This window comes from Apteryx rowi, unplaced genomic scaffold (assembly GCF_003343035.1).
Source record: "Apteryx rowi isolate R43461 unplaced genomic scaffold, aptRow1 scaffold_1, whole genome shotgun sequence".
NCBI lineage: Eukaryota > Metazoa > Chordata > Aves > Apterygiformes > Apterygidae > Apteryx > Apteryx rowi.
Genome location: NW_020447196.1, coordinates 10,539,500 through 10,551,750, shown reverse-complemented (window position 1 = coordinate 10,551,750; position 12,251 = coordinate 10,539,500). Strand labels below are relative to the sequence as shown.

General features: G+C 38.9%; 1 protein-coding gene across 1 annotated transcript in view; it reads left to right on the top strand.

Moving 5' to 3' along the window:
- The first annotated feature begins 4,583 nt into the window (after positions 1-4,583).
- The window catches only part of PKD1L2 (polycystin 1 like 2), a 43,317-nt gene continuing 35,649 nt past the window's right edge, over positions 4,584-12,251 (top strand). Inside the window, 6 exon segments of the mRNA XM_026059855.1 lie at positions 4,584-4,643; positions 4,646-5,036; positions 5,595-5,759; positions 9,216-9,401; positions 10,229-10,339; positions 10,780-10,927. Coding sequence (XP_025915640.1) covers positions 4,584-4,643; positions 4,646-5,036; positions 5,595-5,759; positions 9,216-9,401; positions 10,229-10,339; positions 10,780-10,927 — 1,061 coding nt within the window.

Here is a 12,251-nt window from a genome sequence, read left to right as displayed (position 1 = left end):
TATATGAACGTTCCACTAACAGAACAAAGGCATATTTGTGTTCCTGATAAAATCTATATATAGCATTCAGTAATGTTCAGGAATGTAAAGATGGTAATATCCTCCTGTAGAGAGTAAATTTACTTGCTGTTCCTCAAGGCAAATGAACAAAAGCCAAAATGAATGGGGTTGTGATTTATTCCTTCCCATTGGCAGCTCTTCACATCCTTAACTCGTCAAGTCTGTTACTTTCTGGCCTGTGTTAGAACATTGTCAAGCTATTCTGCTGTGCTGCAATGACTTTTTGAAGCACAGGATGTTGTTAGGCTGCCATGATGCAGTTCTGATCTGCACTAGGGTACAAATCAGGACCACCCTGCAGTCAGTGGAGGTAAAGTGTGTCTCCTTCTTGTTTGCACCAAGCTCTCCGAAAGCCCAGTGAAACTTTGGAACTGTTTTTCCTCAGGTCTGGGAGACTGAAGTTCAGAAATAAGAAACTCTTACAAACAAGCTGGTTTCTCCTAATAGTAGCAGTTGGTCATGGAGAGATTTGCAGTTGGATTCAGGGTAGCCTGAGCTGTAGCTATAGAGCTATTGATTCTGTTGAACAAGAATTCAGGCTTACATTTTTCAAAAACAGCCTCCAGTGCTGGGTGCCTAATATGAAATATGAAAGGTATCAAGGCAAGCCTACTGCACCTATATAAGTCAGATAACCACGGCATGTACTCGTCACTCTGATCTACAAAAATTTAGGCATATAAAGCTAAGCATTCTAAATGGCATGTAATTTATAAATATAAACTTAGATGTAAAAAAAAATATTTAGTGATTATGAGTACATCGAGATGAGGCTACCAAAGCTGAGATGGTTTTAAAGGCTTCTATTTTTAGGAGTGATGAATATTACCTAGAAGGTTCTCTTAAGAAACTCAATACAGGCCACTTTTTTTTAATTAACATCTATTAACTTTTAACAAAATATGCTTCAGTTTTCTTTCACCTCACCTGCCTCTACTTCCAACAACAAAAAATATTAATAAACCTTGAAAGATCCCTTTGGGAATTCATCGTTGTCTTTTATGATGTTTTATATAGCACAATGCTTTTCCAAAGAAACTTTCTCTTGATGGCCACCATCTGGTGTAATTCATAAGGGCAAGTTAGGACTCTGTAAGAGATCTGCAGGGCCGCCTAAAAACATTTCGAAGAAAAATGAAAGACTTATTCTAACAGACGCAAGAGAGTTCACAAACAAAGGAGTTATTCATAGCTTTATCGCAGCTTGGAGTGAGGGTGTGAAAATATTAAGAAAGCTTTGTCACTGATTTCTAGTCAAAGCTTGCAAAACACAATTGCTTTGCAAGTCTCATTTTAGTTGGTGAATATGTTTTAAAGTCACTGGGACATAATATGTGCTGTAAGGGTGGTTGCTACATCAGCCTTTCAGGCAGGCAGTTATAACTGAACAAGGATTAACAAGTCTTGGCTATAAGTGAAAGGCTCACAGTTCCTTAAAAAGGATGCTTATGTACAGACTTTTCTTTTGTGAATCTGTCCCAGTTCCTCAGAACTACGCAAAAGGCAAACAAAAACCAGCAAGTGAATGGATTCGTGGAATCCAAAATCTATACAACTGACACTACACCCAACACTTCTCCAAAGTCCCTGGAGCGGCTTTGCGATACGTGTTGGGGTCAGTTTCACTTCCACGGGCATGGGGACGGCGACGGCTTTCTGTACCTACAGGGACCCCCTGAGAGAAGGAGAGGTTTCGTTAAGCACTTCCATGACTCCCCTCAGAAGCATGCAAGCTGAGATTATACAGCAATGCGCACCATTTTCTCTCTTGCACACTAGCGTATGTGACTATTTAAATAACTTCTTAAACTATTTAAATTATTTAAATTACCTCAGCCAGCTGCACAAAGGCGAATAGTGAAAAAAAAATAAACCATTATACTGTGAATTTTCCATGCTGACTTCAAGCATAAGAAAGCTATTAAAATACAAAAGTGTTTCTGTTGAAGAAGAATGCAAAAAGCATGTTTCCTACAAAATGTTAAATTCAAGGAGCACTGTTTATTTGAAATCAAGCCATTTTTCAGTAATGACTGAAAGGGCTTTCAGGAATTTTCTCGCTTCCTGAGGACCCTAGTTCCTAATTTTGATGCTTTTAAAACAGTATTTTCTTTTTTGTAAATGCTTTTCTCTTCCTTGTGGTAAATAGTAGAATAAACTGACTGACAGCTTTAGTGACACTAAAATGTATGAAGTCAACAAACTGTAAAAGAGAGAAACTATCTTTCTTCCATTCTCCATCTGCTGTAGGCAGTTGAAGAGTTACTTATAGCAACCGTAGATTAGGAAAAAAATTCACACTGCTGTAGAAATTGCTAACAGTGGACTCACTTGGAGATCTTGGCTTTATTTGTAGACATTTCCAAACATTACTTGTTCTTTTTTGGGGCCTGTTTCAAAAGGCATCAAAGCCAAAGACAAGACTTCCATTAATTTCAATGGCTTTGGAGCAGACCCATAGAGTATAGCCTGTGGCACCTTCAGCTCTCCATTTTTAGCAGTATGCTCATGTAGTTAAATTCTCAGTTGCAGAGAGAGAACTGAAAGATGCTACAGAATTCATCCATCACAAATGTGAGAGTCAATGTCACTTACCAGAAATCCACAGTTCTGTATCACTGAGTAAGATCCATTTAAGTACAGTCTGCTTCATATCTTTGTTTTCAGCAACAAAATATGCTTCTCATAACCATAAGGCCAAAATGGTAGGGCTGGCTGCCAGCTTCTCCAAAGCCAGGCAGGTCAGCACGGCCCATGGAGAAGCAAGCACTCTAAAGAAAATGTCATGAAAATATACAGGGGCCAAACAATTGAACAAAAGCTGCTCTCAGCTCTAAGTTTTGTAATAGCTTGAATATAACACAGTCGAGTTGGGGGGGGTCTCAAACTGAAACCTATGAAGTTTTGTATGCAGCCCAAAAGAGAATCCTAATCTGTGGACATCCTCAACAGATACAGCTGATAATCACAGTTACAGGGTCTGTTCCAGGAAGGGGTGGGTGTCTGGGCACTGACTGGGCCAGATTCATCAACTAATCAGAGTATGGAGTGGCAATCCCCAGAGCTGGGGAACCCAGGCTGTATGTTCACATCTCAGCTGCTCCATCAGCCTTTCCTATTAATCAGACAGAAGTTAATGTGGGATCTGCTCCAAAAAAGCAGATCTCACATTAAAACAAACAAAACTCCTGAAAGTCCTGAGCATAGTTCTGCTTTATCCAGCTGAGCAAGATGACCATGAACTGGAAGTTCAGAATGGTCTTGGGACTGAAGATCATTCTTAAATGCTTACTGGATGCAGTGTACATACTTTACCTTGCAAGAAAGCTTTAGGGAGTTAGAACAGAGTAGCAGTAGAGGCTGGCATATTGTGCAATGTATGCATTTCCTTCAGGTCAATAGTGCAATACAGTTGGCATTTCTGCAATGAAACAATTCAGCTAAAAATCACTGCTTCCTGCATCTCTGTGATGCAGTAGCTGGCCCACTCTGATCCTCATCTAAATATGTGTGTGTTCTTTCAGTGTCAGGTTATGGTGATATAAATTAATAATAATAGCATCAAATTCAGTGGAGCCACACTAAGGACAGGAAGTTCACAATAGCTAAAGATTCTTTTTGTACCATGTCTCTGCTGATCCAATGGCCTTGTAAACCTGATGGGTATCTTTTGCAAGAAAGTTCAGAAGCATTTAGAGGTTTCAGTTCCTAAATGTTGCTGGGCTGGCTTCCCAAAGCCCATCAGCAGCCTTTGCAGTGTGCACATAGGGCTCCCAAGCAGTTCTGATGATCAGGGTAGAACTTTCATCTTTTTTAAATGGCTGTTTTAACTTTTAGCCTTCTCTTGTACCTCCTGGCAAGTATAAATAATGTAGCTCTATACAGTTCAGCAGCTTAGCTTTAAAGGGATGACAGGAGCATTTCACATGGGGTGTGGAATTCTAAACAGACACAACACTTCAAAATGAAGCTTACTTGGGAGAGCTGAGATTAACCTGGTTATGTGTAAACAGATGGGCAGGATGAATTTGATAGAATAATTATAGACATTACATTATCATCCAAAAGAAGCACTCAGATAATTATATTGAAACAATAATAGTTATTAAAAATAAAGCAATCCAAAACATTTAGAAGAATCTAGAGGACCACTATGTGCTTTCCCATCTCATGACTCCTTGTGTTTCTGAATTCTCATTTTCCTCATTCTCCTCTCATTCTTACTATTATATTTCACTGTTGTTGTTGTAAAGACCTCCAGCTTTAATGTTCACACAATGACTTCTTTGATGGGTGAGCTTTATCTCGCTTTCCCATGTGTGCAGTAGCAACATACATCAACTTTATCTTCTCTGTTCATGAGGAAAGTAATATTCTAATGGCTTCTCTGCAAACTGGCTTCTTTTGAATGAAATGTTTATACAATGGGCCTCACAATAGCTATTTGCAGTGACTTAGTATCAACACCTGGCGTGTGTATCCTCAGACGCAATCACTATTATATATTAGAAGCAATCTGTTCCATGTTCTATTGCTGCTATTGTTGCAAGCAGCAAAGAGAAAGGAGAAATATTGATGACATGCAAGGATGACATCTCAAGCCTTTGAAGACAGCAGCAAAAAGAGCGGTGAAGCAATAAGCAAGACCAGTGCCACACTGGGCACTGAGCTGAGAATGTGGCTTGCGATTGCAATTCTAATTTCTCTTGCTGTATGCTGGGCTGTGGAGGAGGCAACTGTTGAGGAAGGAATCCCTTGCTCAAAGTACCAGATAGCTTTCAACCATTCATGCTATGAGTTTGTTAGACTCCAGCGCACCTTCACAAGGGCCCAGAGCTGGTGCGAGAGAGGAGGGGGGCACCTTGTCTTTATTGAAAACGAGGAAACTCAAGAGTTCTTGCAAAAACATATCTCCGAGGACCAGGATTGGTGGATAGGACTGATCTCAAACTCCTTGCTGAATGAAACTACTGATGGTAGGTGATTTTGAAATCATGTCATATTTAATACTGTATCAGCACATGATGCTTAATCTGACAAAAAATTGAATCAATCCCTCTACAGACAGCTGCTGAAAAGCCATTGTCTTTTGTTGCTATAACTTCAGATTTATATTAAGATGTTTTAAATGGCTGCTTCACTTCCCTGTTGCATGTTGTCACGCTTTCCACTGGGTCTTGTGGTTGTATGAACGAATGATGAATTAGATCAGCTTGCTAACCCGGGGAAAAAAATGTGCTGGATTAATTCTACAGTTGATGAGCAAGCTGAGCCAATTCATCACACTATCAAGTTGTAAGATCTGCTGCAAGGGAAATGCTGGAATCTTGAGGCTGGGAGCATAGGGGGAAGTGGCAATGTCCGAGTTAGTGGTTTTATCAGGTTAAATGTAAAATGAAATTAAAGACATTTTTCTTTATTCAGACAAACTACCTCTGCACAGGTGCAGTCAAAGCCTGCTCTCCAGGTTCTGACTCTTTAATTGTGTTACTATGGAAAATAAACATTCAGGACATGATTTACTTTGTTCACAGGGTCAATGATTTGGCTGGACACTTCAAATATAAGCTACAGTAACTGGTATGCGAATCAGCCATCTCCCTTCTCATCCACATGCGGGTACATCCTGAAGAACGCCAAGTATCAGTGGGGTATGACTGAAAATTGCAGCCAGGAATTTGACTTCATTTGCGAGTTTGGTAAGATGCACAACAGCTGGAACTGACAAGTGAACATACCATGTTCACAACTGTGCATAAATTGTTTCTTTCAAAGTGGCTGTGAGGTAACTGCAATAAAGCCTATTAAAAGTGAACAAGCAAAAATCCATAAAATCCCAACAGGTGCTATTATTCCAGTTTGCTGATGTAAGATCAGATCCAAAGACAGGAAGAACCCTGAAGCCACTGGGAGCTGTAGGTGCTCAGCAACTGGATTTGAGGATGAATCTAAATCTGGGGCAGTCCGTGTCTACAGCAGACATACATAACCTAGCTAGTTTAAAGCCAATTTGAATAGTGCATAACAGCATAGTTGCAAGAATAATCTGCCACAACTCACTGGTACCTAAGCTAGATAGAACTGTACGTCTGCCCTGTAAACATACCCTTAATCACAAATACGGACTGAGACCCTCAAAATATTTTCCATTTGTAACTGAAGCAAAAACACAGCCAGGCTTCCAGAGACACCACTCATAGTAACCTGGAGTAACCAGAAGTTAGAACGAGTTCTTGTTTCTTCTCAGACTCTTCCATCAGATGAAGTTTGAGGGCTTCCCCAGGATAACAAACAGACAGGAACCTGCATTTCCTGATGGCATTTTAGCAGCTAGACACAATAACTACAGACACTGTGTTCCAGTTTATAACACAGGTCCCTTAAATCCTGGCTTGGAACAAACAGTCCTGGAAAGTATCATCCCATTCAGCACACAGATATGAGGGGAATTTGTGTTCCTCACACGTTGCACGTAAGCCAAGCATTTTAATCTGTAACTAGAACTAAGGTCACAAGTATCTGAAGGCAAGTCTGGCTGTAGATTCACTAATACAAATAGTCTTTGACTCCAGTACGCAAGTGCAGGTTACCACAAGCCCTAGCACTGCCCTGGCCCAGTACTGTATCACTTCTGACATAACTAACAAGTTGTTCCATAATCTGCAGAACCAATAAAGTTTTGTTTCTTGCCCTGATTTTCTGTTCCACATCCCCTCCCTATCCTCTTCCTTAGCACTCCCTGTTCACTCCCATTTCCCCAGCACTTCCTGCCTCCCCAAACACTTTCCCTCCCCCAGCTCCCTCCCATGCGGTTCTGTGGCTGGTTCAGAACGATAGCTGTACACATTGGCCAGTTGACTCCTACATCATGAAACAGATAAGGATTGGGTTATCCCTACTATCCTTACCCCTTATAGAGACATTAAAGTATCTCTCTTTCTTCTACCCAATTATTGATTTTCATTAAATTTTTAGGGTGTTTTGAGATCTATATCCATACATCAAGTTTGGTTGAAGGTGACTAACATTAAAAATAATTGGGGGAGAGGAAATCGGCAGACAGCACCATTTTTTAAGCTTACTTTCCTTACAAAAACAGACTAAAGTCATTTTTCCATTACAACCACAGCAGACAACTGTCTGTTTCTAAGGAAGCTATCATCTGTTACCATAGGATCTGACTTAAAGTCTATTAAATTAAAAGAGAGTTTGCATTAATGAGCAACAATGTCCTCCACTACATCCATCATTCCATTACCCAGGGAACTGAGAATAAATGGAGACAATTATAGCCTTGTTTTCAATACCTACAGCCTATGCCCATTAATACTCACACATATTTCAGTACTAGAGTAGACTCCTGTTTCTTCTACCAGCTTTGCATGCAAGGAATTTAAGCCAACATTCCAGAAAAACAGGGACAATGTTTTCATTAGTTTCTCTGGACATTGAAAGTTCATGCAACCTGACAGTGCTTCAGTTTGACCTTCTGTAAAATGGGCACAATAATACTTAACACCTTCACACACAGCTACTGTGGGGCTTGGTTTCAATCTGAGTTTGAAACTTCAGATGAGATGTACAGTTCAACTCCAAATGGTATTACTATTTGAACTGAATCCCTCTCTGATTACTGATAATCTTGTCTACTTGATCATCTGAGGTGTGTATATGTGCCCAAACAACTAACCAGACAGACAATGTTTTGCCTTCATCCTTTCTTTGGCTTTCTATCATAGAATTATTTGTTTCTATCCTCAAGTAAGAACTTCCATTACTTCAATTCACTGTTCCTTATTATTTCTGCTCCACCATTTGGTTGGACATTTGGTGCTCTTTAGGTTAGCACTTTTGTTGTAGTAAAGATACACATATTGAACCAGGGTTTGTACATAGGAATATAAACCAGGTTTTGTACATTTTTCCATGTAAAAGTGGCTGAGAGAGCAACTACTATGGGAACCCTCTATACAAAGTAAAGAACAAAAAAAATGCATGAGATAATAGCCTGTATTAGAATTTAACAACAAATTATTTTCCAAGCTTATTTAGAGAACTCTAATCTGTAAACTGATCATGTTGCTATAGTTACAGCCAGGCTTAGATTTAGCCTTTAAATAACAATAGCACACAATTACTGCAGTGTGCACACATTGGCACTGTTAATCAAGGTCTTTAAGGGAATGATCAAAACAGCAATTGGAGGACAATGTATTTAAACCTGGGACAGCTGAAACAAAAACATTCTTCTGCAACACTCCCATATGCAAGTGGTTTTTTGCACCCTCCTCTTCAGAGTATTAAATATCCTGATTACTTCAAGGTACTAAGAATTCTGAGAGATAATTAACTGTCCCAGATTAAACAAAGAATGAGGTATATGCATTTAGAGATATGACCTTACTCAGTTGAGCAGTTCTGCTGAATGAAGTCAGTTGAATATTGCACAGAAACAAAGGTGTCTCTGTAGCAGGAATGGGATCGGGTCCCATATTTAATATGCAAACTCTTCTCCAGAGCAATTACCTGAATATCATGCACATCATACTGCCACAGGGCTCTTTTTGAAGTTATGAAAACCTTTAAACTTTTCAGTACTGCAGGTCAAACACTAAATGTTTTCCACAGAAATATGTTCAAATTTTTAAATTAAGATATTTTTGTGTCAATAAAAATGTTCTCACATTTTTAGGGCAGTAGAAACCATAAATGTATTCTTTTTGGATTTCAAAAATGGAAAAATATTTGATTCGTTGTTCTTTTTTTCTGTTTTCATCACTGTTTATTGAAAGAGGGATAAAAGGAAATAAGAAAGAAAAAATAAAAAAATTGATGTACTGGAGAATTGCAGCAGGATTTTTTGGAAGTTCAAAAATTTTAAGTATTTCAACCTCATTACAAGAAAGCAAACAAAAAGCCTGAGAAATATCCCCGTTTTCTTTGTCTCATATAAAAAAAAGCATAAGCTTAGCTCTAGTTGAGTCCTACCTTCAAGAAAGTTAGTCTCATGTCTTGATAATTAATAGCTCAGATAAATAAAAGTTCAGCTACCCTGGAGATGCTATGCACAATTCTAGTGACAATGGAGGAGGAAGGGGCAGATACCTCAGCTATATATCCTCATTTTAATAAAATCTAATTTTTTTCCCCATTAGAATCTGGCCAGAGCATTGCTTGTAATAATTACAATGCCACTGTACAGTGTGGATCAGGAGAAGTTATTCAAATTGGAGAAAGTTTCTATGGACGGAAGACCCCTCACTACTGCGTATTGGAGACRCCTCTCCAGTATGATACAGATGAAGACTGTAGCTGGATCAGTGTCAAAGATGAAGTAGCAGGTAATATCTTGTTGCATTGCTTGTCAGAGGCATAGAGTAAGCATCAAAGTTCCTGCTCCCTAAAATATTTTGTCTTGGTTTATTTCAGTAGAGTCAGTGAGTGGGAAAGTGGATTATGCCCGAGATGAAGGGGGTTGCAAAGAACTTCTTACATGCAGGAAGCTCCCACAGGAGGCTGAATAGGAAGGAGGGACTTTGTGGGGAGCAAAGCAATTCAGAGGAGAGAGAGGATGCATAGGAGCAAATGGAGAACAAGGGCATACCTTGCTCCTCTCCTAGTGTGAAGAAAATATGTGGATACACTGATTCCCTGATGAATACAATAGATAGGTTGGAGATGGACCAGCACACATGTAAGCCATGCATACAAACCTGACCTTTAACAAATAGGAGTGAGAAGGCTGGCACCCAGGGAGCTTCTGTGGGGACAAGAGAGCAGGAGGCAGCTTCCACCACCTGCAGCATGTTGAGTATGCAGCATGCAAGAGCTACAGGGCTCCATTGCTTGCCAGTCTAAACACTGATTATGGCCTGTCCCTATAGTGATTCCTTGGGCTTCCAGCCAAAGTTAAACCAAACACATGACTTCCTCATTTTTTAACCCTCTCTAATTCAGCTGTATTCCTATAAAGTGGAATGGTACTAAGGAAAAGCAGGCAGTAAGCAACACAATAAAGTAAAAGTGCTGTGGGAGTTTGTCCAGAAATTGATGACAAGATATTGCTCCTCCCCACCCCTTTTTATTTCTGTAATCATCTCTCCTCTGAGCTGTTATGACAGTCAAAGACAAAAAACACCAGTGCATCTAAGATGGTCCTTCTTTCCAGGACAGTGTCATGGTCTCCAGGCCTGCCAGGTGGCAGCAGATGGCACTTTCTTTGGAGATCCTTGTCCAGCTTCTGGAAGCTATTTGTCTATTCAGTACCACTGCAAGGAAGGTAAGTGGTGGGGGCTGTCAACACAAAAACCTATTCTATATTTTGCACTAACACTGTGATCATTGCCAATTATCTTAAAAATAGCTGGTCTGTCTTCAAGGAAGAAGCTGGAAGAGTGGTCCTCTGGAGAAGGTGACCACTAAAAATATTCAAGACACAAAAATGTAGCCTCCCAGTCCTAACTGACAGCTCCACAGGGTTTTTGATAAGGCTACAAAGCCAGGAAATTCAGACACATAAACACCTTAAATGAAATTATGTTCCAACAAGAATCCTGACCAGTACTTATGGAGAAAAATTGTCACTAATGCATTCAAATTGGTAGCAATATCGACTCTGTTTTGGAGAAGTCCAGCTCTCAACAATACATGAAAATTAATTTAATTATGCAAGAAATGTAGACAAACAATGACGCTGAATTCTGGCATTACGTTTTACAGGTCTGCAGCTGGCTGTAACAGATACATGCTTTGTCTATGAAAATATCACAGTCACTTTGAACTGGATGCTCTCTCCATACTCTGGCAACCTTTCATGCATCATTAGCACTGGAGATGGACACACTATTGATCCCTACTACCCTCCAATGTAAGATATATCTTTTATCTATCATTAGACAACCAGTAAATTTCACTGCCTGCATTTCTTTTAATGCTTCAAGTCTCTTAAATGAGATGTTAAAAATTAACTAGATTAAGAATAGATCGCATATACAGGACAGCTGGATTTTGCAGAAACTAATTCTGAAATTAATATACAATTTTATATCAAGCTGCCAACCACATTCTTTCTTCTGCTTACCGTAACAAGTGATTCCTATTTCCTGCTAATGGAATTTAATATAGATCCTAAATGCACAAAATTACTGAAAAACTTTCAGTAACTGCCAAAGAAATGGGCAAGCATTACTTTTTTCAGTTTAAAGAGTATTTTCATATTTGATAACATTTAAAATAATATAATGGAATTATATTATTAGGGATGTTACTTGTTTTAATTCAATTAAAACTGTGTCTTTAAAAGATCAAACATTTTTCTGCTGTTTTTAAAAATCAGACTTTGTATTGTCCTAGTGCTCAGAATGAAAGTATATGAATCTAGAAATTTATTTGTCTACTAATGGAATCCTATTTGACTGAACTAGAAAAATAAGTAAAGAGTAGAAGGAATGAAAAACAAAAGTAGCAATGTACTACAAATAGTAGACATTATTTCAGAACTACAGACACAGGTCTGTAGCTGTAAAGAACTTGATAAAAAATGATTTTTCTTATAGTGAACCTTTAAGTAAAATGTATTTGACAGCTGAAAGCAGAGTCTTGTTGTTTTTATGGTAAACTCTTTTATTTCACCTACTAAATGGCTAGCAGTCATATTCATCTGTTTTCTGCATCCAGTTTGATACCTAGTTTTACAGGGGTTGCCTTTTCTGGCCTTGTCTTGACACTGGCATGTTTTTGAAGTCCAGTTTGAACTAAATATTTTTCCTTGTTAAAACAGCTAATGAAAAATATGTATGGTCAAGGATGATAAGTCCTGATCTTTGTTTGCATTTGCTAGGTGGCACTATGATAAGAATATAAATAGTTCAGAAAGAATAGTATCAGGAATATCACTTATTTATTTGCCTTTCATGGTGTATCCCATTCAAGAAGAATATCCTTAGATTCTTTCTAGCATCTCCCTAAGCTAAGAGAAGCTAAGCATCTCCCTGTATCTAAGAGAAGGTAAATCAGGGAATAAAATAAGGAAGATAGAAATTAAGGGCACCTTTACATGATGTAGTGTCCACAGTCATATGTCTGTGCTCAGAGCCAACACGACACAAACCACGTCTGATGGAGCATGGTGTTGAACTGTAACCTACCTACTTTACAGCAACATGTATTTACTTCCATAGATATGCTTCTGG